General features: G+C 44.4%; 1 protein-coding gene across 1 annotated transcript; it reads left to right on the top strand.

Annotated features, from left to right (window-relative positions):
* The first annotated feature begins 471 nt into the window (after nt 1-471).
* Siah1 (siah E3 ubiquitin protein ligase 1) lies at nt 472-24,626 on the top strand. Its single transcript, XM_051169092.1, has 2 exons — nt 472-545; nt 22,907-24,626. Exon 2 carries the CDS (start codon nt 22,909-22,911, stop codon nt 23,755-23,757), a length of 849 nt encoding a protein of 282 aa, XP_051025049.1. The 5' UTR covers nt 472-545; nt 22,907-22,908; the 3' UTR covers nt 23,758-24,626.
* The last annotated feature ends 1,732 nt before the right edge of the window (nt 24,627-26,358 follow it).

The raw sequence follows: 26,358 nt of genomic DNA, 5'->3' as shown, positions 1-26,358 counted from the left end.
CCATCCAGGAGTGGGGGGGTCCTGGAGCCGCGACAGGCCGCGGGGCCGGGGAGAGGCGCGGCGCAAACTCAGGCAATCCCGCAGGAAGGGCCCGAGACTGCAGAGCCGCCTCACGGGGGGTCGGGGGTGGGAGATGCTCGGCGACCGGCTCCGGTAACCGAAGCGTCCCGACGCCAACCGCCACCGCGGGAACCAGTACCGCGGTACGCGCGCGGGCCGCAGCCTCCAGCCGCCTCTGCGCCTGCGCGGCCCCGGGAAGCCCCGCCCAACGGGGGGCTCTCCGCGCGCGTCCGCTCATGGCGGCCGCCGCAGTGTGTGGTGCTTAGCGGGCGCGCGCGGCGGGCTCGAGGACGCGCGGGGCGGCGGCGGCGGCAGGGGAGCCGGGCTGCCGGGCAGGCGCGCTCTCGAGGGCGGCGGCCCAGGGTGTCCGGTCGGTCTCGGCGCAAGGAAGAGGTTGGAGGCGCGGCCCGCGGTGGCGGCGGCGGCAGCTGGCGACCGGGCGCGTTAGACGGGGCCGGGGTCCGCGGCGCGCTCTCCGCCCACAGGTAAGCGGGCGGCCTGGAGGGAGGAGCCGGCCGCGGCCCGGGGAGGGCCGGCGGGTCCCTGGTGGAGTCGCGGCGTCTTTGTCTCGGCCTCCCCGGGCGGGCCCAGCCGAGAGCGGCCGTGTGGGGCGGTGGCGGACGGGCCGGCGCGCCGAGGCTACGGCCCCGCGCCCTCGCGCAGCCTTTGTTGTGAGGCCGGGTGTACGGCCAACATGGCGGAGGTCAGCGGCGCGCTGCGCGGGCGGCGGTCGGGCCTCGCCTCGCCTCGCCTCGGCGGCTCCGGGAGGGAGGCCGGCCTGCCCGGGACCTGCGCCTTCATTGTGCGGGGAAGAACGCATCCTCCGCCCTTGTTTATGTCGCCACGAGTGAGCGAGCGCGCGGACACCCGCCCGGGCCGCTCCAGCCTTTAAGCATAAGCCTTGCTCCGCCCAGCTTCCTTTGCGGGATAGTTCGGGGTCCTTCCTCCACGCTCCCAGTTGCAACTTTAGTGTGCGCGCCCTGGGCGCCCCCCCCCCCCCCCCGGGACCGTGGGTTCTTGGAAAGATACGGAATTTATTTACCCTGGGCGAAGAGTCGCATCTGTGCACTCGGAAAATGAGGCCATGAAGCTGTTTTGTCAAAGTCATGGGAGCCCTGAACGTGGATGTAGGACGGGGATCTTTACTGCTGTTCCCAGCGTCGAACATGTACCATTTCGTGATAGGTGACTGTCAAGGGTGAAATGTTAGCTCGTTGAAGGCTTGGGAACACGGGCTCCGAACTCGGCCCCCCGCCCCCCCCCCCCCGCTTTGATTCAAATCCTGCCCCACCGGTTTGTGACCTTGGGCATGATTTCTAATCGTTTGGCGCTTCATTTTCCTAATCTGCAAAATGGGTCTAAATGGAGAGTGTATTTGCCTTACGCCTGTTGAGAACTGATGAGACGGGACATAGTTGAAGTTCAGAGAGCTCCTATAGTAAGTGCTTAGCAAGTGACCGCGAAGGCTCTTGCCTCATAAGATACGCTTAAGTTACGTTGGCATGAATGCGTTGGAAGCACATCGACCAAAATAATTGAAATCAGTTTATATAGATTGCTAGCACTTGGGCTTTGCTGTTAATAAAAAAATGAAAAGGATTTGGAGGACAAAATGACGTGCTTTCTGAGATGATGGAACTTTGGGACTTGAGTAGGGGACGTGAATGGGTAGATAGTACTGTACATTATGGAATTTGGAAAGTCAAACAGATTAAAAGGAAGTTTCCTTTTAGCAGTTTTAGATCATGGACCAGTTCACTTTCAAGGACTTCATTTACCTAACTTGGAAAAGTAGGACAGTGGATCTCTTTAATTAGTGTAGTTACCTGTGGTGCCACCGTCTCCTTCAGAAGCTGCTGAAGAGCATATCGTGCTGTGACAAATGGAATGGCATAGTAACTGAGGAGAGACTGGCCCACGTGGTGGGGACTGTGTTTACGGTTCTGACTGGATTTTTCTCAAAGTGGATTACATACATTAACCATACTTTTTTGTTTTGGAAATTTCAATGACGCAAACTTATGTATTCTGGATAGGTTAGTTGCAGTTTTGTCCAGAGGTTTTTACTTAAAATAGGCTTTAAGTTTTGCTTATGGTTTAAGAAATCCCTTTTAGCATCTTTGCATCATTTTTGTAACAGTATTTAAAACTGAAATACAGTGTAGCAAATTTGGGGAATTGCAAATATGTCTGGATAGTGTCTCACCAAAAAAACAAAAGAAAAAACATTCAGAAACAAATGTAATTAATTTTGCATTAGAATATCTGCTCCCTTAACCCTTCAGAAATTCCTACACCGTAAAGCTGGCTTGCCTGTAGAAACCCTAACTCAAGCTACTTGCCAGGAATTCCAACATTTGGGAGGCTGAGACAGGAGAATAGAAAAGTTTTAGGCCAGGTAGGACTGTCCAGTGAAACCATGTTACAGACAAACAAAAAGCAAAAGCAAAAACAAAACACCACACCAAAAAATTGTTGTAGCCTTAATGTTTGTAATTCAGAAGAATATTTTGTTTGGTAAAATTAATGAATTACAATTCCCAGATAAGCCACTGATTTGAGGAGTAGGATTTTGTTTTCAATGTGTAAGGTGTTTTGATAACCAGTCTTACATAATTAAGGTAACAAAACAAGTTTAGTGACTTTGCATAGTTTTAGATGACTGCTTTTTATTTTATGGAATTGATACACTCAAAAAAAAATTTATTTTTTCAAGACAGGGTTTCTCTGTGTAGCCTTGGCTTTGTAGACCAGGCTGGCCTCGAATTCACAGCCATCCGCCTGCCTCTACCTCCCAAGTGATGCACTCAAAATTTAAAGACTGAAACTTCTCTTAACTAAATCTGTTTCAGTCTTTAAATAAAAATAGGAATTTCTTTTTTTCTCTCTTCCTCTTCCTCCTCCTATCCTCCTCCTCCTCCTTTTTTTTTTTTTTCGGTTTTCTGAGACAGACTTTCTCTCTGTAGCCCTGGCTATCCTGGACTGGCTTTGTAGACTACGCTGGCCTTGAACTCAGAGAGCCACTTGGCTCTGCCTCCCTCGGTGCTAGGATTACAGGTATGGCTAAAATAGAAATTTCTATATGTAATTTGAAAAATATTTAAATACTTGGTGTATTTCATTTAGACCTTGTTTTCAACGAGATCTTTATGAAAACTTGAGAGCTCCCTGCTTCCAGAAACAGACAAATCTGGGGAAGGAATTTGCTTCTTTACAATATTTATAGTTACTGGTAATGGTCTGATGGCAAAGGCCAGAAGAGGTCAGTCAGATCTCCTGGAGGTGAAATGACAGGCTCCCTGACAGGGGTGCCTGAACTGGGGTGCTCTGGAAGAACTGCAAGGGCTCCTAACAGCGGAGTCCTCTCTCCAGCCCTGACGAGCCATTCCTATGGCTGCCTAATGTCATAAGTGTAAATGAGCTTTCTGATTAAACTATGAACCTGACTCGAAAGGCCATCAGTATGTATATGTAATCCCATGTTCCCTGATGTGCTGATAGTGCAGAGCCATTCCTGAGCTGGCCCCCTCTGTTGTTTCTCTACCTTTTGATGGACTGTGTGCTGCCAGGTCACTCTTTAGTAAACTCAATATCCTAGTCATCATTGGTTGAGCTCTTCCTGAACTCCACATTGAATTGGGTGCCATCTCCATGTTTCCACAGTGCTCAGTCCCCACTACAGTGTCTCCTGAGCTACTTTTCTATAGTTCTTTGCTTTTCCAAGTCTCTGTAATCTCTTTGAGAGTTAGCCTTGTTTACCTCCTTGTTCAGCACTACCTTGGCATATAGTTGGTGTTCAGTAAAATCAGTACTTAGTTACTAGGTTTTTTTTTTTGTTTGTTTGTTTGTTTGTGTTTGAGACAGAGTGTCTCTGTGTAGCCTTGGCTGTCCTGGAACTTACTCTGTAGACCAGGCTGGCCTCAAGCTCACAGAGATCCACCTGCCTCTGCCTCCCTGAGTGCTGGGATTACAGGTGTGCGCCACCACTGCCTGGCAATAACTAGTATTTTTACATTGACTAAAGAGAATTTTCTAGCCTTATTTCTAGCGTTTCATTTTTGCCCTACCTATTCAAACTAGATTATTTTGTTCCTTGAACACAGTACATTTCTGTAATAATTTGTGCTTGTGTGTAACCTTCAATGTTTGTTTTTATTATTTTGGGAAGATTAGTTTCTCTGGGCCTTAGTCTCCAATACAATGTGATGAGCTGTTAAGTATGTAACTTTACCCACTACCCAGGCCCTACTGTTGAAATACCATTGTAATTGTGTGGTTAAAAGGACAGGCCGTTAAGAGTCAGACCTGGATGTGTCTTTTGGCCCTGTCATCTGCCACTTGTCTAAGATCCGTGAGCGCAAAGATACTGCCTGCTTCTGCATTAAAACAAAACAAAACAACACTGTACAGCCAGGAGGATGGCACACCTTTAATTCCAGCACCCTGGAGGCAGAGGCAGGGGCATCTTTGGGTTCAAGTCTGGCCTGGTCTACAGAGTAAGTTCCAGGATAGCCAGGGCTACACAGAGAGACCCTGTCTCCATAAACAAGCCAGTGTACACATAGGTTAAATAATTAAAATTGCAATATAGTATTCTTTCTTTCTTTTTTCTCTTCTGGTTTTTTGAGACAGGGTTTCTCTTATAGTCCTGGCTGTAGACCAGGCTGGCCCGAACTCACAGAACTCTACCTGCTTCTGCCTCCCAAGGGCTGGAATTAAAGATGTACACCACCACACCCAGCCTTACTTTCTTTCTTTTTTGTTTTTTGAGACAGGGTTTCTCTGTGTAGCCTTGGCTGTCCTAGACTCACTTTGTAGACCAGGCTGGCCTCAAACTCACAAAGATTCACCTGCCTCTGCCTCCCAGTGCTGGGATTAAAGGCGTGCGCCACCACACCTGTCGAGCAGTCAGTACTCGTAAATATTAGCAGTTACATTCTAGTGAGGAAGTAAAATTACAAGTTTTTTGTTTTTGCTTTTTTTTTTAAAGTAGTATGGAAGGATTCAAAGGTATTGAAGTAGAGACAGGGTGGGAGGGACAGCTGCTTCTTGGGGTGGTAACATTTAAAGGGAGTGGAAGAACTGTTCCCCTTTGGAACAGGGGAGTAGCCTAGTAAAGGTCCTTGAGACTGGAGGAATTTGGAGTGTTCAAGGAACCGTAGAATGTCATTGAAATGAAATGATAGATTGAGGAAGCAGGCAGGTGGAGTCAGATTCTGTTGAGTCAGCAGGGAATGTGCATTTTAAGAGTACTGAGGTGGGCTGCAGAGATGGCTCAGAGGTTAAGAGCACTGCCTGCTCTTCCAAAAGTCCTGAGTTCAATTCCCAACAACCGCATGGTGGCTCACAACCATCTATAAGGAGATCTGATGCTCTCTTCTGACCTGCAGGCAGAACACTGTATACTTAATAAATAAATCTTAAAAAGAGTATGGAGGGGACTCTCAAAAAGCTTTACTTACGAGGATGATGTAACCTACTGATTTTTAAAGACGAATTTAGCCGTTTGGAGAGACTTGATTATTCCTTATAATTTGTGATAGCTAATTATGACCTAGATTAAAGAGCTGGCAGTGAAAATAAAGAGAAATAGATGGATTTGAGGTATATTTTGGATACGTAATAACAGATCTTGCTGATGGGTTAGATATGAGAGGGGAAGGAAGGACTAAGATTTCTGGCTAGTGTGACTGTGGATTGTATTGCCGCTTGTCAGGAGGAAGAACTGGAGGGGATAATGTGCTTGTGTTGAGCTGTCTATTAAATCAGAGGCATACAGTGGCATAGAAGCCAGATGGGGCCTAGTACTGGTGGAGAGACCTGGTACAAGCGAGGTGAAACCCTGGGTAAATGCAGGTACTGTATGTGGCAGGTCAGAGACATAGAATAATAGGTTGCCATCTGAGCTGGGGGAAAGAGGAGCTGCTCCCAAGTGCTTGCTGATGACTCCTGTTTGCTGTTCAGGGAGCTCCGAGGAGAACACAATACTAAAGCAATCGAATGATGCACTTGGGTTCTTTTTTGATCCGCCTGCCTCTGCCTCCCCAGTGCTGGGATTAAAGGTGCACACTGGTTCTTAAATGTTGACATTTTACATAAGTACATATAAAAAGGTGCTCAGGTCATGTGTAGGCCTTGAATATTCAATATTACTGTTGTAACCAATTTCCCGGGTTAAGACCATTACCAGAACAAGAAGCCCTCTTTTCTCATCTAATTACCACTCCCCCCAGGATGCACCTCTCCTTTGAGTGCCACATATGGGATTTACTTAGGTTTGAGCTCTCTATGAGTGGATCAGTGCTGCGTGTGCTCCTTCCCATCTGTTTTAGTTCTTGAGTTTGTTCCTGACAAGGTCACCAAATATGACCTTGCATCCCAGTACTTGTACACTGTGTGTGTGTGTGTGTGTGTGTGTGTGTGTGTGTGTGTGTAGCCATCTCTCCAGCCCCCCCCCCCCCCCCCCCCCCCCCCCCCGAGCTTGTTTGTATTTTCACTTGTACATTTTTTGTTTGTTTCGAACAGAGGTTTGGGCACATGAAGCAGAAGGGAAAAAAACTAATCTGTATTTATATATAGAGACTGCCAGTGAGAACTATTTCCTTCCTTCCTTTCCCCTCTTCTCTTTCCTTTTTGGTTTTCTGTGAGCGTTTCTGTAGCTGGACCTCCTGGAACTGGAGCTGTAGGCGGTTGTGAGCTGCCATGTGGGTGCTGGGAACCAAACCTTGGTCCTCTGCAGGAGCAGTAAGTGCTCTTAAGCAGCAAGCACCTCTACAGTTCCCAACTTATTGAAGGGTTTCTCTTTTATAACATTTATTTATTTTCAAATTATTTATTTCCAAATTGTGTGTGTGTGTGTGTGTGTGCGCGCGCGCGCGCGCGCGCGCGCATGCCGTGCCCTCAGAGGCTAGAAGAGGGTGTTGGGTATCATGTAGGTGAAGTTACAGGCTGTTTTGTGCTGGGAGTTGAACTCAGATTCTCTGTAAGAACAGAGAATGTTCTTAACCACTGAGCCATTTCTTCAGCTCCAGCCATAAATAATTTAAGTTTAAAATTTTAAATCTGACTGAAATAGGCATTTTTTTTCACTAAATGATTGATACCTGTTAGTAATTGTTGAACAGGCCATATCAAAGGCATTTGTGCTTGTAAGCCTTGATATCCTATAACTTGGTTCTTATTTGTGATTGTAGATACATTTGCCCCATGTCGTCTGTGCTGATTCTATTCTGTACCTTTCCTCCCTCTACTTATTATTACTGTTGTTATTTTGTGGCACTAGGGATTAAATCTAGAGCCTCTCATATGCTAGGCAAGTGCTTTATTCCTCAGCTATGTCCCCAGAAGCCTGACCAGTTTTAGCAGCTGATTCTCACATGTGTGATCTATAGTTCTTATGCACCACAGTATCTGTTATCTGGACCCACATTGAAGCCACTTTCTCAAGGAAGAGCTGTTTCCAGTTTATTCCTTACTATACATGGAGTTGTAGATATTTGTGTTCAATCAGAAGAAAGACCCTTGGAAGAAAATGTGCTGGATCACAGAAATGCACACTTAGAGCCCTTTCCATTAAGTATTCCCCAAGGAGTTGGAAAATTTCCCACTTTTTTTTGCAAAGAGTTAAGATGAAAATCTTTGAAAACAAATTTATTTATGTTACTTTTTTTTTTTTTATCCTTTTGAAATTTCCCTTTGGTTGAAAAGGTTTTATATATAGTGTAGACTTTACAGTTTTTGTGAGTTTCTGTTTTGTTGTGAGACAGGGTCTCACTGTAGCCCAGTTTGGAGCTCACTGTGTAGTCCTGCCTAGCTAATTTGCAGCACCCCTCCTGTCTCTGCCTCCCAAGCACAGAAACTGCAGGTATGAGCCACTGTGCCTAGCTTCTGCAAGAGTTTTGTTGTATTAGGGATGGGCCATCGGGCCTCTCAAATGCCAGGCAAACACTCTATCACTAAGCTTTACGGAAGCCAACTCACAACCCTCTGAAGGGTTTTGGTTTGTTGGTTTGATTGTTTTGTTGTTTCTATTTTTCGAGATAGAGTTTCTCTGTGTAGCCTTGGCTGTCCTAGACTCACCTTGTATACCAGGCTGGCCTCGAACTTGTTGTGATCCTCCTGTCTCTGCCTCCAGAGTACTGGGATTACAGGCATGTGCCACCATGCCAGCTGGTTTTGGTTTTTTGAGACAGGGTTTCTCTTTGTAGCCTTGGCTGTCCTAGATTTGCTTTATAGACCAGGCTGGCCTTGAATGCACACGATCCACCTGCCTCTGCCTCCCAAATGTTGGTATTACAGGTGGGCTACCACATCAGGCCGGGTTTTGTTTTTTAACTTTTTAGTGTTTGGTATTTTGTCTTCGTGTACCAGATGCATGTCTGCGCCCTGGGGAGACCATGAGAGGGGATTGTATCCTCTGGAACTGGAGTTACTTACAGACAGTTGTGAATTGCCATATGGGTGCTGGGAGCCTAACATAGGAAGAAAGGCCAGCACTCTTAACCTGAGCCATCTCTCCAGCACTCTTCAAGGTTTTGCTTTTGTTTTTTGTTTTTGTTTTTTGAGACAAGGTTTTTCTGTATACCCTTGTCTGTCCTGGAACTCACTCTGTAGACCAGGCTGGCCTTGAACTCAGAGATCTGCCTGTCTCTGCCTTCCAAGTGCTGGGAATAAAGGTGTGCACCACCACCACCCAGCTTACAAGGTTTTTTGTTTGTTTGTTTGTTTTGTTTTTTCAGACAGTATTTCTCTATGTGGCCTTGGCTGTTCTGGACTCACTTTGTAGACCAGGCTGGCCTCAAACTCAGTCTATGTGCCTACCTCTGCCTTCTGTGTGCTGGGATTAAACGCGTGTGCTACACCACGCCTGACTTCCTGGCTCCCTGGTTCTTGTTTTTCAGGGACAGGTAGGCCTAGCTGATTATTTTCATGTTTATCATTGTCTGCTGATTTCTTGCTGTGGATGGAACTCCTGCTGCACTTTCTCTTCCCAGTTCTGCGGTGCCTCAGTTTGCCCGCCCAGGTGCTTATAATTGGACCAACATAGTGACTGATGAGTTTACCTTTTCCTCACGTTACTTAAGTTGTATTTCTTTTCTTTCTTTCTTTCTTTTTTTTTTTTTTTTCCCGTGTTTTTTTCGAGACAGGGTTTCTCTGTGTAGCCTTGGCTGTCCTGCGCTCACTTTGTAGGCCAGGCTGGGCTTGATCCGCCTGCCTCTGCCACTGCTGGGATTAAAGGCGAGGGCCACCATGCCCTGCCTTTAAGTTGTATTTCTTACAGCTAGTCCTCTCTGTTTTCTGTGCTTTACTGTTAACAGTCACCATATCCCTTGCTACTAAATGTTGAAGTTGCTTGCAGGCTGCAGACTATAATAGGTCACTGCCTTCCCAGCCCAGGTTGTCATTCTTAGAGCTCCCTTTGCTGCACTGAGTTTATTTTAGGCTCTGCAGTCCTTCTTGCTTCATTCCCTTGAATTTTAAGAGCTTGTCCAGTTTCCTGAGAACATATGTAGAGGAGGTAGTATTTCAAAGTCTTGCGTCATTATTTTGCTCTCAACACTTCTGGCATAGTTTGATTTGGATAGATGAGTCTCAGGATAACTATTTTCATCAAAAAGTAAAAAGCAGTACCATATTGCTTTGTAACTGGATGTTGCTGTTCAAAAGTGCAGTGCTTCTGTGCTTTCTGTTTACCCATGCAACACTGTTTGCTGAGCGTATTTGAGATGCCTCATTGAACTAGGCATTATCTTCCAGGTGAGGGTGAGTGGGCCTGGAACGTAAACATAAGTAAATTGTATAACATATAGAAAGTAATGCAGTCTAAGTAGTAAACATTAGAGATGACTGGGAAATAGGAGAAAAGAGGGTTAAGACTTAGTAAAGATTTTGAAGAGTGCACAAAAGAGGGGTTAGTGGTCAGGGCACATGCTGCTTTTCTTTTTCTTTCAATTTTTATTTTTTTAAAAAGCCCTTTTAAGCCGTGCGGTGGTAGTGCATGCCTTTAATTCCAGCACTAAGGAGGCAGAGGTGGGTGGCTCTCCATGAGTTTGAGGCCAGCCTGGACAACAGAGCGAGTTTGAGGACAGCCAGAGCTGTTAGACAAGGAAGCCCTATCTCGAAAAGCCAAAACAAAAAACAGAAACAAAAAAACCCTGAACATTTTTAAAAAGTACATTTTAGTGTATGTGGGTTGTGTATGCGCATGTCCATGTGGCATAATGATGTGTGTGGGTGTAAGAGGACACATACTCCAGAAATCGGTTCTGTTCTAGAACTGTATGTGTAGGTCCTGGGGACTCAGGATCGAACTGTCCTTGAATGAGGTTCCTTTTTTTCTCCTCAGGGAGGGGGTATGCCATGTGAGGGTGCTGTAGATCCCCTGGAATAGCAGACAGCTGTGAGCTGCCATGTGGGTGCTGGGAATTGAGCCTGGGTCCTCTGGAAGAGCAGCCGGTGCTCTTACCTGCTGGGCCCTCTCTCCAGCTCCCGTGAATGAGGTTCTTATTGCCTCCTCCTCTTGAGTTGCAGACATGCCCCTCCTTAGGTTACAATTCAAAATAGAAAAAGCAGGTTGGTCTCATTGAGGAGGTAATGTGTGAATGAGGATTTGAAGGGAATGAAGGAGTTAGCCACGTGGATATCCTTCTGTTTGTTTGAACCGAACCCTAGCCTTGTCACGGAAGAATGAGGAGAAAGAAGTGATTGACACAAACATGCTGTCACATTGTTTAGAGCCTTAAAGGCCATGCAAAGGATTTTAGTTTTCATCTTGTATGAGCAACCAGGGGATGGTCTGGAGCACAGGAATGAGGTAATGTGATATAAATTTGATTGCACTAACACTGTGGGTGAATGTGGGAGACAAAGATGGAAAGAGGAAGAGTAGATTAGCAAGATATTGTAATCAGTGTTTCAGGTGAGAAAATAGTCTTAGGCCACATGATACTGTAGAGATGTGGAGGAATGGTCAGATTTTTTTGTTTGTTTGTTTTTGTTTTTTCTCTGTGTAATAGCCCTGGCTGACCTAGACTCACTATATAGACCAGGCTGGCCTAGAACTCACAGAGATCTGCCTGCCTCTGCCTCCCAGGTGCTGGGATTAAAGGCGTGCAACACCATCGCCTGGCCCTAATGGTCAGGTTCGTGTTTGTGTGTGTGTGTGTGTGTGCATGCGCGCGCGCGTGTTTTGAAGGAAGGACAATAAGATTCCTGGTTGTTTTAGGTACACCTGTTGATATTACAGACAGCTGGGATTTTAAAAAACATTTGAGCTAGAGATACACTATTTATTTATTTACCTGGGCGTGGTGGTACACACCTTTAATCACAGCAATTGGGAGGCAGAGGCAGGTGGATCTGGACAGCTTGGTCTACAGAGGACAGCCAAAGCTACACAGAGAAACCTTGTCTCAGAAAACCAAAAGAAAAAAAAAATTTCCCCCTCCGCCTTCAACCCTCCCATGTACAGCTCTACTTGCTCTCTCAAACATATGGCCTCTTTTTCTTTAGTTGTTTACTTATGTGTATTGCATAGTACATTAATAAAACATGCTCAGTTTGTATAATGCTAATGATGTATATATTCTGTGATCTCAGTTGACCACTTGGTATTGGATAACCAATTGGGTGGAGAGTTCTTCCCTGAGGACAACCGTTTTTTCTCCTCAGCATTTCCCCATTTACCTATAGTTCTTTCTTTAGGATTGAGGCTCCCTGTGACTTTTCCCACTTCATGCTAGCATATGCATTAGTGGTGTCCTTGTTCATGTCTTGTTTAGGCAGCCATATTAATGAGACTTCATAGGTATAGCTTCTGACATTTCTAGGAGACACAGTTGCACAGCAAACTGACAATTCCTGCTCCTCTTTCTCTTTGTTTTTTGGGGACAGGGCTTCTCTGTGTAACAGCTTGGCTATCTTGGATCTTACTTTGTAGACCTGAACTCACAGAAATCCACGCACTTCTGCTTCTCAAATGCTGGGATTAAAGGTGTGTGGACCACTCCCAGCATCTCTGTCTCTTACTATTTCTACCCTTCTTCCCTCTTACACAGTGATCTCTCTAACCTTAATCTCTTAATACTGACCCTCAGTTGCAGGACTTTTGTCATAGATGTGTCAGTTGGGACGGGCACGACACACCCTCTTCTCTCTGCATTTGGTTAGTTTTAGTTTTCTGTAATGGTCTGTTATAAAGAGAATTTCCTTTAATGAGGGGTGAGAACACTTAGGTGTGTATAAGAATAAGTATTTAAAATGTAATTAGAAATTATGTTGGCTTAGTAAAGTGCCAGTTGTAGGGTTTCCTCCAAGATCCATGACTTTACTAGCCCTAGGTAATTGGCTGCGTTTCTAGGCATGGCTTCCATCTTGTTGAGTGGGCCTGAAGTCTAATTAGAGAGCTGTTGGTTACTGCCAGCATAGTCAGGCCACTGCACTCTTGTGGTTTTGTGGCTCATAGGTGTCATGGCTTGGTAGGAGTATCGAATGCTTTCATCCTTTGGGAGCTTGGCATGGTACCTTTGGTATCAAGCTAGTCCTCAGAGAGGAGGCCTACAGGTTAGATCCAGTTCAGGGTCTCTGGGTCCTGCACCCAAAGTGCATGGTGTCTTCAGCAATACGGACTTACCTTCCACCTCTGGGAGGCAACCAAGGGCAGCAGCATGTAATGTTTCGGGAGTCTCTTGGACAACCCTAACAACTCAAAATACGCTTTTTCTGGCATAGTGTTGGATTTTTTGTTAGATACACTATGGCTCTGTGGGGAACATTGTCAGCGCAGAAGGAAAATTTTCATTAAAAAAAATATATACATACATACATAGACACAGATTATTTATTTATATATATATATATTCTTTCCTCCTTCTATAGTGTGTATCCCTCCTTCATAATTAAAGCCTTTTCATTTTTTCCACTTCTCCCACCAATTACTTGGAATCTGCTGTTCCTCTCTCTGTTGCTCTTCCTCCCTCTCCATAGTCCCCTCTACTTTCCTGGATTCTGAGGCTACTCCAGGTTTTATACTCACATCTGAAGACTTGAAGCTAGGAGCCTTAGGTGAGAAAGAACTTGGGATGTTTGTCTTCCTGGGTCTGGGTTACCTCACTCAATATGATCTTCCCGGGTTCCATCCACTTACCTGGCTAGCCTCTGGTGAAGGGTGTCCCTGGTGACACACAAGAGTCATCCAAGCTAGCAATGTGAGAAAAGGTGTCTGTGAGCAACTCTGAAGTTCAGGCCTTTAGAGAAAAGGATGCTGAGAAGGGTTAGTAACAGAATACAATGCTATCACAGTGAATAAAGCGAAAAAAGTTTATAAGGTCCAACTGTAAACTTTGTCACATGTTGGTGATAGTTCACAACTTGGAAACAAAACATACTGAAATGCTGGGTTTCACTACATTCAGTGTACTAAGTCTGTCTTAAGGCAGTAGTGGAATGAACTGTCAGCATGCAGGCAGATTGTTCTGGAGGTCAGAGTACCCAGCAGGGCATAGTTTAGTTGGCAGTGTTTTTGTCTAGCAGGAATAAAGCTCTGAGTTTGACCCATAGTACTTCATATAACTGACCATTATGGTAGGAGGATCAAGAGTTCAAATTCATGCCAGTGAGTTAGAGACTGGTGTAGATGACATGAAAGCTTATCTCGAAAACAGAATGAAGCCGGGCCTGGTAGGCACACCTTTAATCCCAGCACTCAGGAGGCAGAGGGAGGTGGATGGATCTCTGTGAGTTCAAGGCCAGCTTGGTCTACAAAGCCAGGCTAAAACAGGGCTGTTGTGTGAAAAACCTAAAAACAACAAACAACAAACCCAAAATGAACACAAAAAGTTTTATTTTATTTTATTTATTACCACACCTGGCTTTATTGGTAGTTTCTTATCTGTGCCTAATTTTAAATTAAACTTTGTCTCACACACACACACACACACACACACACACACACACACACACACACACACACACACACACACACACACACACACACACACACACACACACACACACACCTCTCCCCAAGTCAGCTGTGGGTCTTGTACTTGTTCATGAATAAGGAAGGAAAAATACTGTGATGGGATGGGCAAATGTTTTGTTTGGGGATGTTCATACTTCACTTTTTGACATTACTGTAGACCAATTGTGTGTACTGCCTGGTAGAAGTGACTGCAGTGGTGAAGCTATGGCTGTACCATTCCCACAGTGAAGCCTGGACTTGCAGAGGTCCATGTACTTGGTACTGCTGGCAGTCATGTAGTTATTCATGGGTTTGGTGCACAGACAAGAGAACATATTAAGCCAATAAGGACAGATCAGTTTTCCTTTGGTGGAAGAAAGACAGTAGGAAGAGGTTTATGGGATTCACAGTGATGATGTAACATTTAGCAAGTTTGTTTCTTGGCTTTTGGTTTTTTTGAGACAGGGTCTCATGTAGCTTTGGCTGGGCTGAGAACTCAGAGACTCATGTGCCTCTGTCTGCTGGGATTAAAGGCACACATTACCATGTCACCTGTCCCTCTCTCCCAAGAGCCTGGTGAAGGTGCTTCCTTTACAATGAAAATGGAAAACTGATATTTTCTTAGCCCTTTCAATGCTGACTGTATTCATACTCTTTTGTTCTGTTGATATGGAGGACATTCCTTTATTTTCTCAGGTGCTGCAGTGCATGGGAGTGGGCAGGGCATGGGACACACACGTCACAAGCACTGAGCTGCAGCCTGTCATTTTAGTTTTTGGATAGGATCTCACTAAGTTGCCCGGCTGGCCTTGAACTCACTTTTACTTGTCATTTTGCTCAGCCTCCCATGTAGCTGGCATTATTGGCCAGACTCACCAGGTCTGGGTAAAAAGGTGAGGAGGTGGGTGCTGTTCTCTTCTGACAGTCTGGTTCTTGTTTGAGGTAAACATCTCATTTCACCTTATTCTGAATGTTACTTGCTCTGTTTCTTGGGCACCCTCTTCCCTGCTTACTGGACTCTTTAATGCTTACTGTGTTCTGGTATCTTCTATTTAAAGACAGAAAAGTGAAAAGTCTCAGATCCTTTCAGCCTCCAGGCACTTGGTTCTCTGTGGGCTCCTCTTTAAGTGCTGCTCTGAGACCACACCCTCCTCATCCTTCTGGGTGACTACCCAAGTTGTGTCTCCAAGCCTGCTTTTGTGTAAGTGCCCTCTGTGACCTGGATTGGTGCTGTGCTTTTACTATTTACTTACCATGTGATTACTATTACTGCCTTGCTGAAGGGAGTAGGGGAAAACAACCACTTTTCTGCTTCATGCTTAAGAACCTTAACCTCGGCCAGGAGGTGGTGATGCAGGCCTGCAATCCCAAGCACTCGGGAGGCAGAGGCAGGCAGATCTCTGTGAGTTTGAGGCCAGCCTGGTCTACAGAGATAGTCCAGGACAGCCAGGGCTCTGTTACACAGAGAAACCCTGTTTCGAAAAAACCAAACCAAACCAAACCAAACCTTAATCAGATAGGTATGGGTTTCATACATATCAAGCTCTCCAGCCAGGACCAGTTGGGTGTCCTGTAATTGGGTTCTACACTTCCTCCCTGAAGCTTGACCCTTCAAGTTAAGCTCTGGGCTTGGAGGTTTGGATGTTCCTCTCAGATTGTAATTTGCACTCTGGCTGGATATAAAGTAGGGTTTACAGGACTTTATTTATCTGATTTGATAGTTACAGTGGTTCACAGAGCTCTGGGACATATTTTGCTGATTTTTATGTGATATTATAAATAACATACGGTGAGCAGCCAAGGAGAAGAAATGAGTAAGGCAAGCTAGAAGGGAAGGGGCCTGGAACTTCTGTGCCTTTGTTTTGTGTAGACCCTCCAGACACTTCCACATACCCCTCTTTCTGGAAACTAAGCTCTGTCCTTGTGGGATTTTTAGGGAGGCTTTTTGGTTTTTCGAAACAGGGTTTTTCTATGTAGCCCTGGCTGTCCTGGACTTGGCTTTATAGACCAGGCTGGCCTTGAGCTCACAGTGATGTGGCTGCCTCTGCCTCCCAAGTGCTGGGATTACAGGTGTGCGCCAATACATCCGGTTTGGGGTTTCATTATTTAAACATGGTTGACTAAATCATTGGTCTTTAGTAGTCAGCCCTACTTTTAGCCAAAAAGTTCCGTTTCTGAAAGGTCAAGTTTTCCAGTGACAAAGCTATATTCTTGGCCACCAGCTCTGTCCTCTAGGTAACCTGTAACCCGCCAGCTATCAGCCATCATTAGCATCCAAATAGTTCAAGGATTTTGGCCCTCCATTCTTCTCTTTTCAGAATGCTGCTGACTACCCTGTGGTAGGCTAAGACTCCCATTTCTTGTTAATCATTGGATAAGTTTGGCTACTTCAATAGTAGTTTTTTTTTTTCTTATCTTTCTTTCTTTCTTCTTTTTTTTTTTTTTTTTGTTTTTTGTTTTGTTTTGTTTTTTTGTTTTTTTTTGTTTTGTTTTTTTTTTTTTTTTGAGACAGGGTCTCTCTGTGTAGCTTTGGCTGTCCTGGACTCACTTTGTAGACCAGACTGGCCTTAAACTCACAGCAATCCACCTGCTTGTGCTTCCTGAGCGCTGGTATTAAAGGTGTGTGCTACCGCACCCGCCTTGGAGTTTTTATGTCTTTTTACTCTGGCTTCTGCCTTCTGTTAACTTGATGTTTTCCTTTTGAGTTTTTATACTTTGTTATGGCCTCCGTATGAACAGCAGGCCTGGCTATACTTAGAAGCACGCCCTGGAACATTTCAGAGCCCTGTTACTGGAGTAGGGTCATAGCATATATCCCACTAGGCGAGGTGTAGTCACCTACCCTCAATAAACAAATGAAAAGAACCAAAGTGAAAAGGAGGAAGGAGGATTTGTTCAATGCATCCACTTTGGGAGAGGGGCAGAGCTAAGCCCTGCCTGTCCCCCACTAGAGTTTAAAGTGGAGAGGTGCACCTGATTAAGCAGTTTGGCCAAGGTATTGCCCTGTCCTTGTCTCTATTCCCTGTCTTCCCTTCAAGTTCATTTGACATGTTGTAAACCTTCGTGTTGGAGACAAGAGCCTACTCTTGTTGTCCCCCAGTGCCTCAGGCAACTCAGAGGAATTCTTATTTTGGGGGATCAATTTCAGTAAGAGAGAGAGGCACAATCATGCCTTTAGACCAGTCAGGCAGGCTGGTTGTACTTGGCCTAGATCCCCAGAAGTACAACATTCAAAACGAAATGAAATCCAGAAAACATAGCTTTAGCTCTGCCAAGTTAGAAGCTATGTTTTAAACAAGATCCCTCGATGGTTATTAAGCACAGTGAATTGAGAACCAGTGCTTTAGGTGGACTCTTCCTTTAATGAGCACCTCTCAGGTGCTGAGATGCATTACTTCTAGACTCACTCTTACTTTGCATTTTATTTACACCCCCCCCCCCCCATCTCTCTTCAAGGGTTTCTCTGTGTGCCCTGGCTGTCCTGGACTTGCTTTGTAGACCAGGCTGGCTTCTAACTCAGAGATCCGCCTGCCTTTGCCTCCTAGGCATATTTCTTTTACATAGTACCTATGAGGTTCTGATTAGGTGTTTTCTGAAGTGGAAGCCTCTTGAAAGCAACAGATGCCTCACAAATTTGAGTTGCCTTGAAAGTCACCCCCTGCATTCCTTTTCCATAGCAGCTGTCAGGTCCTTTTTTCGACACAAGGACATCAAATTTACCTCCTTTGAGAATGGGTCTCATTGACCTGGAACACACCAGTTTAACAAGACTGGCTGCCCAGAGGCTCTAGGAAGCCTCTTGCCTCCATTTCCTAGTGCTGGAATAACAAGAACTTCCCCACACTTGGCTTTTTAGGTGTGTGAGGGGTTGGACTAGGTCCCCATGCTTGCAGAAGTGAACTATCTGGCCACATGTTTAAATGTTTTAACTCAAATCCCTAATATAAAACATAACATGGGGCTAGAGAGATGGCTCAGAGGTTAAGAGCACTGACTGCTCTTTCAGAGGTCCTGAGTTCAATTCCCAGCAACCACATGGTGGCTCACAACCATCTATAATATGATCTGATGCCCTCTTCTGGCCTGCATGTATACATGCAGGCAGAGCACTGTACACACAATAATAAACAGATCTTAAAAGAAAAAAAAAAAAAAAAACCATAACTTCGCTGGACATGGTGGCACATACCTTTAATCCCAGCATTCGAGAGACAGAGGCAGATGGATCACTGAGTTCAAGGCCAGCCTGGTCTACAAAGTGAGTCCAGGATAACCAAGGATGCACAGAGAAACCCTGTCTTGAAAAACAAAACCAACAAAAATAAAAACAACCCCCCTCAAACCTCATAATTGGATCGATATATTTTTATTAGCTATTTTTGCCACTTGGAACTTGAACTCAAAGTCGTGCATCAAAACCAATCCAAAATAGTTTGTAGGTCTGTTGTTGTTTTAGTCTAAAAGGATAACAGAGGGCTTAGTAGTACTACTAAAAATTGTGTGTTGCCTTAGTTGTTTATAGTATTTGGCCACCATAAGATGGTGGTTAAGTCCCATGGCATGTACCCTTTAACCTTAGTAAAGATGGCTGCCAGCCATGTGACTTATTTATTTAAACATTTTTTTTTCATGTGACTTATTTATATTTTGCAGTGGTGGCACACATCTTTAATCCTAGAAGCAGAGGCAAGGGTATCAGGATCACTGAGTTCCAGGATAATCAGAGCTAACAGAGAAACTCTGCCTCTAGCAAACAAACAAGAGTTGAATTCAAGTTACATCTACAGTATATTCTAAGCAAGAGGGGAAGCACATATATAGTAATTTGTAGCATATTATGATTACCTACATAGATTTTTGCCCATAAGCCTTTTGTTAAAATTTAAAGCCAAGTTTTGTTACAGATTTTTAAAACCATCCTGAAATAAAGAGTTTGTAGCATAGGTTTTTTTTTTTTGTTTGTTTGTTTGCTTTGTTTTTTTGAGTTCCTCCAGAGAGAGGAGCCTATTAGCAGGCTTAAGGAAGAGATAGAGCAAGCAGCTCAGAAGGGAGAGGAAGCTCTAGGAGGGACCCCAGAGTGGAGGCTGCAGAGAGATAGCTTAGTGGGACTGTAGTTCCTAGGGGGAGGCATGAGAAAGCTAACTGAGCTGAGGTGGATAGTGCCACTGTGACAAGAATTTCTGTCCTGGGTGTACCCAAGCTGAATGGCAAACCTGGTAAGGAGAAAAAGATCTTCGAAATCACAGAGGAAAGGTGTTTCTTCCCATGTGACTGGGGCCCAAGTAGGGCAAGACATTTAGTACCTGAAGTAAGGTGAGAGTAACTGTACACAGTGAAGGTGGGCAATTGGTTGGAGTTGGAAGTTGCTGAAAGTAGTAAAACCCATTGTATTGGATGCTGCTCACTTGCAGGTTTTGGTTGTATTTGAAGGCTATCTTACGCACCATATAACTTCATTTAAACCTCAGACGCTCCAGCTGACACCATCCAGGTCTGAGGTGCACAGGGCTTTATGGGACAAGGGTAATGCTTGTTTAAAAACAAGGCAAGCCACTCTAGTTTAATGAGGCCAGTCAAAACTTTCCCAGAGCGGGGTGAAAGGATAATATCAATTTGAAAGTAGAAGTACAGTTTTATGTGTTTACGATTCTCACTGCACTGTAAGGGGGCATTTGAAATAGGTTGGCACACAAGTGGCAGAGGAAAAAGGTCCTTGAAGCCTGGAAGAATCGAGTGGGTTGGGGAGAATGTTTTTCACTCCATGCAAACTTGAGAATTCACAAGACGCATTGACGTTAGAGTTGGTTGCTTGGCTGTGCACGTCTCCTCTTCCCTGTGTGTTTCCTACCCTGGAGCCTTGTGAGAGAGCACAGAGATCCCTCCGGAAACACGTTACACCAGACTTAACTGCTGCCAGGTGCACAGGCTTCATGTTGTGGGTGGGGCCAGCCAGAGCTGCGCAGGTGGTCTGTGGGGCGGGGCTTGAGGGAAAGCCCGCCCCCTTGCTAAGGCTCTGCCCGGGAGTCCGCCAGGTGTTGTGCCTAAGCAGCAGGAAGCCGGAGCTGCAGTCCTTCTTGAGTTGGTTAAGCTATAAGAGCTCACTAGTTTACGACCACCCAGCTTAGAGTTCATGGGAGGTGTGGTCCCTCCTGGGAACAGGCCACCTTTGAGCTTCTTTAAGACTGAATGGAAGTGAGCAGCCTTCTCTGCTTAGGGGAGCACTCGGCTGCAGGTTGGCCTGGGGGGCTGCAGGAACCGGAGCAGTCGCTTCTCATGACCTGGAAGCCTCCTGCACTCTTTCTGCACTCCTGGAAGGGAGTCCTGCTCACATGCTTGCCAACGGTTAGGACCAGGACCAGGAAGAGGAAAGGTTCCGACACAAAAGCATCTGTTTCCAAAACAGAAACTGGACTGCGCAAATCCGTGGATTCTGGTTTAGGCCACACCGCTGTGCGTGGCTCTGTGAGGACGGCAGTGAGCTTTCAGTGGAGCTGTGGTAACTCTAATTTAAATGAAGCTTCAGGTGTGTCAGGCCTTCTCAGACCTGTCCCTGTTTCTACCGCCCGCCTGCTATGTGGTTGAGAGTGTGTGTGGCTCAAGACCGAGCGGAATTCTACCTTTCTTACTCAGCAATTGTGTAGCAGTTTCCTGTGCTGCAATACTTCCGACCACATTGTTTATCGTGCCGAGTAGAAATCAGTATGCTTTCTACAATATTTGGAAGCTAATAAAGCGTAACATGATCCTGAATTACTTCTGATAAGTGCCAGAAGTATTTTGCTAGATCTAGGCACTGGCTTGTGCTCTTCTTGTGAACTTGGTTATATTATGTTTAAATATAAACTGAGCACTTTGATGATGTGACCTGAGCTGTGCTTTCAAGGAATCACTTTCCAATTACTGTGTTCCTTTAAGTGAGCTACACTTAAACATGGCGGAGTAGGTGGGAAACTGACCACCCTGGTAATGCCAAGCCCATTGTTTCACAAGTGACCTAAAATTGCCAAATCATCTACATAAAGAACCTGCGTGGGTGGAAACTAGCTTCGAGAGCGCCCTTTTCATTGCTACCTGCAGCACAGGCTTCAGATTATGAGAGTTGATTCATGTCCTACCATGAGGCTGAGTGATGTGATGGAGGTGGGTGTGTTACACTGTGTTTGAGAGAAACTCAAGAGCCACAGGCAAGCCAAACATGTGTTAATACCTTTTCAGCCTTTGAACTATGAGTATTGCTTTAGTTACAAAAAGAAAAAAAAATTAAGCCTCCACCGCCCAGCTACGTTTGTAACCATTGTTTTTGAAATTTTAAGGTTTTTGCAACACAATGATTATAACTGGGAGGAAATGCTATATTAAGGACGTAGTGTAGACTTGGGGAGTGTACTGTTAGGACATTGATCTTTTGTCAACATCTGAGACAAATTGCGACCTGCTGTATTCCACAGAAGCAGAGTCCTGGGGAAAGGAGCTTATTGTGCATGGCTCTCAGTCGCTGGTCCTTTCTCCAGACGACTCCGGAGTCCTCTGTACTGCTCTGGTGGGTGCTGCAGCCGCACAGGGAGCTGGAGGGCTTGGGAGTTCTTTGCTCATCCTTATCCAGCATTTGTTTTTGGGTGGCACTTTTACTCTTGTTTCCCTTCCTCTTTACTTTATATGAGATTTGCGTTGCAGAATGGAAGTAGAATAAGAACATTTTAAAAAATACTAGAGCTTTCCATGGCTTCCTGTTCTTTTAACCTCAAGGTGGCGCTGATTGATAGGAGACAAAAGTGATACCTAGCTAGCTGATTTGAAGAAAGACTTAGTAGGTAGTTGCAGGTGGATAGTGTGGTGACAGCGACTGCTTTCCCTGTGACCTCCGAGCCTCCTGCCCAGAGCATACCTACAGGAGATGCTGTTCACTGCTGGGAAGAGGGGCCTGCTCTGATGGCCTTTGGTGTATGAATACATAGGCCTTGAGCTGTAGGTCCTGAAGCTGTGAGTGAGCTCAGACTTGTGAAGAACTAGAAGGAGGTGGAGACTCAGTGGAAAAAAAGTCCAGCCCAAATAGATTTTATATTGTATGTACATAGTTCTTCTTTTTAAAAATGATTTGTTTTTATTTTATGTGTATGGGTGTTTTGCCTGCATGTATGTGTGTCTGTTCACCACATATATGCAGTGCCCTGGAGGCCTCTCTTGAGCCACCATTTGGGTACTAGGATTTGAAACTTGTCCTCAGGAAGAGCAGTCAGTGTTCTCAGCCACTGGGCCTGCTCTCCAACCTCCAGCCCTATATTTTATGCTCTTTGTTTTTGGTTTTTCAAAACAGGATTTCTCTGTGTAGCCCTGGCAGGCTGGCCTCAAACTCAGAAATCCACTTGCTTCTGCCTTCCAAGTGCTGGGATTAAAGTGTGTGTCACCACTGCCTGGGCGGGTTTACATTCTTAGTGTAGAGTTTGTAGTTCTTATTGTTTGGGATCTTTTTTGAAACTGGGGCTCACTATATAGTCGTGGCAGACCTGGAATCCTCTATGTATTTAGAGCAGACCTGCTTCTGCCTCTGAAGGGATTATAAACACATGGCCGTCATGCCTGGTGATTTTATCCTGTGCAGTCCACCTAAAGATTTTCAGCTATTTTAAACATGCTATAGGACATGTTGGACATACGGCTACTCATGCAACAGCAAACAAACAAACAAACAAACAAACACTTTAGCGCGTAGTTTTTATTTTATTTATATGTAGGTTTAGAACCACATTTATTCAACGTAATTCTTTTGTGCATGATAAATATTATGGAATGTTTTACAAGTATTTATGACATGGATACATTATAAATGCATTATAGTTGTAACTGTTTTTTTCCTGTGTCCTTCTGTTTTCTTCTTTTTCATTACAGAAATGAGCCGTCAGACTGCTACAGCTTTACCCACTGGCACCTCAAAGTGTCCACCATCCCAGAGGGTACCTGCCCTGACTGGCACAACTGCATCCAACAATGACTTGGCGAGTCTTTTTGAGTGTCCTGTCTGCTTTGACTATGTGTTGCCACCCATTCTTCAGTGTCAGAGTGGCCATCTTGTTTGTAGCAACTGTCGCCCCAAACTTACATGTTGCCCTACCTGCCGGGGCCCATTGGGATCCATTCGCAACTTGGCTATGGAGAAAGTGGCCAATTCCGTACTTTTCCCTTGTAAATATGCCTCTTCTGGATGTGAAATAACTCTGCCGCACACAGAGAAGGCAGAACACGAGGAGCTCTGCGAGTTCAGGCCTTACTCCTGCCCCTGCCCTGGTGCTTCCTGTAAGTGGCAAGGCTCCTTGGATGCTGTCATGCCCCACCTGATGCATCAGCACAAGTCCATTACAACCCTGCAAGGAGAAGACATTGTTTTCCTTGCTACAGACATTAACCTTCCTGGTGCTGTTGACTGGGTTATGATGCAGTCTTGTTTTGGCTTTCATTTTATGTTAGTCTTGGAGAAACAAGAAAAATACGACGGTCACCAGCAGTTCTTCGCAATTGTGCAGCTGATAGGAACACGCAAGCAAGCTGAAAATTTTGCTTATCGACTTGAGCTAAATGGTCATAGGCGGCGATTGACTTGGGAAGCGACTCCTCGATCTATTCATGAGGGAATTGCAACAGCCATTATGAATAGTGACTGCCTAGTGTTTGACACCAGCATTGCACAGCTTTTTGCAGAAAATGGCAATTTAGGCATCAATGTAACTATTTCCATGTGTTGAAACGGCAATCAAATATTTCTGGCCAGTGTTTAAAATTTACATTTGACTTCACAGAGAATAAGGCACCCATCTGCTTGCCAACCCAAAACTCTCCTGGTAGGTAGAAGCTAGACACATGAAGGTAAATAAAAAGAAAGGCTGTTAATACAGGAAACAGTTGCATGTAGTAACACTAATATATTTAAAAATAATTCAACAGTAAACCACTGAAAAAAAAATATATATATACCCAAGATGGGCATCTTTTGTATTAAGAAAGGAAACCTTGTAAAATATTTCTGAACTTTGTGTTTGTTGTAGATTGATTGTATTGTTGACAACAATTTTTTGGGGGTGTGTGTTTGTGCGCGCACGCGTGCACATGTATGGTTGGTTTTCCTTTAACTGACAAGCCATCTATGTGGTCATGGACCACTGCTTTCCCCCTGTGAGTCAATACATAGTGCTGCTGTGGTTTTGTTTTGTTTTTTTTTGGTGTGTGTGTGTGTATTTGCTAATTTTTATTCTACTTTTTCATTAAATAAATTTGACTTTCTTTTCTGTAATTCAGGTTTTTCTCACTTTTGTACCTTTTAAGTTAGTGTCTTTTTGATATTCATACTCGCTTATGTCAGAAGTTTGTGTTCAGTACATACTTTCTTTTCCTTCAATCAATTTATTAGAAATATTTTTAATTCAGCCCTTTTGTGAAAATAGGAATTCCAGAAAGGAAAGGTAACAGCAGAACAGCTGAAACAAGTGTCGGATGGTCTTGTCTCTCACTCGGTCACTCTCCTGTGTGAGCCACACCGGCAGGCTTACTCTTGGAAAGCTTAGGTTAGGGAGTAAACTCTGATTTATATAAATATTCAAAAGAATCAGGTTTTTCCTCTCTTGGGCAAATCACATGTTTAAATTGGTTCTTGTATTTATTGGTTTTGCAAAAGAGTGCATCATCAAACACAGTATTTGTAATTAAAGTAAATCATTTGTTTTTAAAAAAAAAAGCAGTTTGCAAAAAATGTTTTTGGTTTTTTATAATTCTCATTAAAAGATTATCTGGCAAATTAAAAACAATCTTAATGTGTTTACTTTAGTTCTAGGTTTGTTTGTTTTTCTTGGAGCTAAGGACTGAACACAGGCCTTAGCAGTTGCAAGCTCTCTACTGCTGAGCTACATCCCCAGCCCCTCGTCCTAAGTTTGATAAAGTCCAAAGGTATTTTCCCGTTTTCAGTTTGTATTTTAGTGCAGAAGATTGCATGCCACTATTTTGAAGTATGCTAGTTTTATGTTGAAGCACAGAAAAGACTAGGCACCTCCCCCTCCCATTTTGATTCCCATAAGGACATTAGGGATATGGCTAATTATTGCTGATCACTTTTCCTTTACAAAAAGTGAGTTATCCTTTCATAGCTCCTGGGGTGGTCTTGACTGTGCAGTGTGATTTCCAAGTTTCTAGGTACTAGTTTACCTCTACCCAACTTAACCAGCTGTCTGGTCTTGGGCCCAGTTTTCTAATGTGTCATGGTGAGTATGTGAAGGGTTAAATGACGAGCAAGTACTTTAACCTGAAATAGTGTTTCATAGGACATAAGCATCCAACCAATGTGGGCTTCTAGATTTTGCCTTCAGTATCATATTCCTAGTTACACTCAGGCACACAGCAGAAATCTGGCCATTGATAATTTTATATTTTTCTTGTGAGTGCCCCAAACTTTGAAAGTCACTGAGAATTTAGTTTTCTCCCTTATCCGAATTCTACTTCTGGATCACGGAGCTTGGTTTTGGTTAGCTGTTTTCAATACAGGTAAGCCTTATATTGAATCGGGTTTCATGTGCTTATGAGTTATATTTAGGATAAAAGGAATAGTTACAGATTAGAACCAGAATTTTACTTTCATGAATGTTTAGAAAAGCAAGTGTGCACAGAGAAACCCTGTCTCAAAAAAAAAAAAAAAAAGAAAAGTAAGTGTGGAGCTGGAGAGATGGCTCAGAGGTTAAGAGCACTAGCTGTTCTTCCAGAGGTCCTGAGTTCAATTCCCAGCAACCACATGGTGGCTCACAACCATCTATATATGATATCTGGTATCCTCTTCTGGCATGCAGGCAGAATATTGAATAAATAATAAATAAATAATTAAAAAAGAAAAAGCAAAGTGTGTGTGTGTGTTGAGAATGTCTTACTAACCCTGGGCAGCCCTGAATCCCAATCTTAACCTCAGTCCTCCAAGTGCTATGATGACATGATAGATGCCACAATGCTAGGCTGAAAAGCAACTTAGTATTTCTTTGGGGGAATATCATTTGCAGTTTCAGTGTATTTTGCCTAGACTTTAAAATCTCAACATGGCACATCCAGGGTAGATCTGTAGTCTTCACGGTGAATACAGAGCTGACTGACATTTTATTTTACAGTTAAATGTGTACACATGTTCTCGTACTCATTTATTTTGAAAATGTTGTTTATGTAATCCTCACCACATAACATGATCACCCTAGATGTTCACCATTTTGATAGTCTTGGGCAAGTCTGGTCATGCTTCACACCTGTAATCTCAGAGCATGGAAGTCAAGGCAGCAGACTCAAGAGTTGGAGGGTGCCCTACTCTACACAGCAAAATT

Source organism: Acomys russatus, chromosome 26 (genome assembly GCF_903995435.1).
Source record: "Acomys russatus chromosome 26, mAcoRus1.1, whole genome shotgun sequence".
NCBI classification, from domain to species: domain Eukaryota; kingdom Metazoa; phylum Chordata; class Mammalia; order Rodentia; family Muridae; genus Acomys; species Acomys russatus.
This window is presented reverse-complemented; position numbering and strand designations above follow the sequence as displayed.

Bases quoted from the DNA above. Each gene is read 5' to 3' on its own strand.
- Siah1 (XM_051169092.1), top strand. From the start codon at position 22,909: ATGAGCCGTCAGACTGCTACAGCTTTACCCACTGGCACCTCAAAGTGT.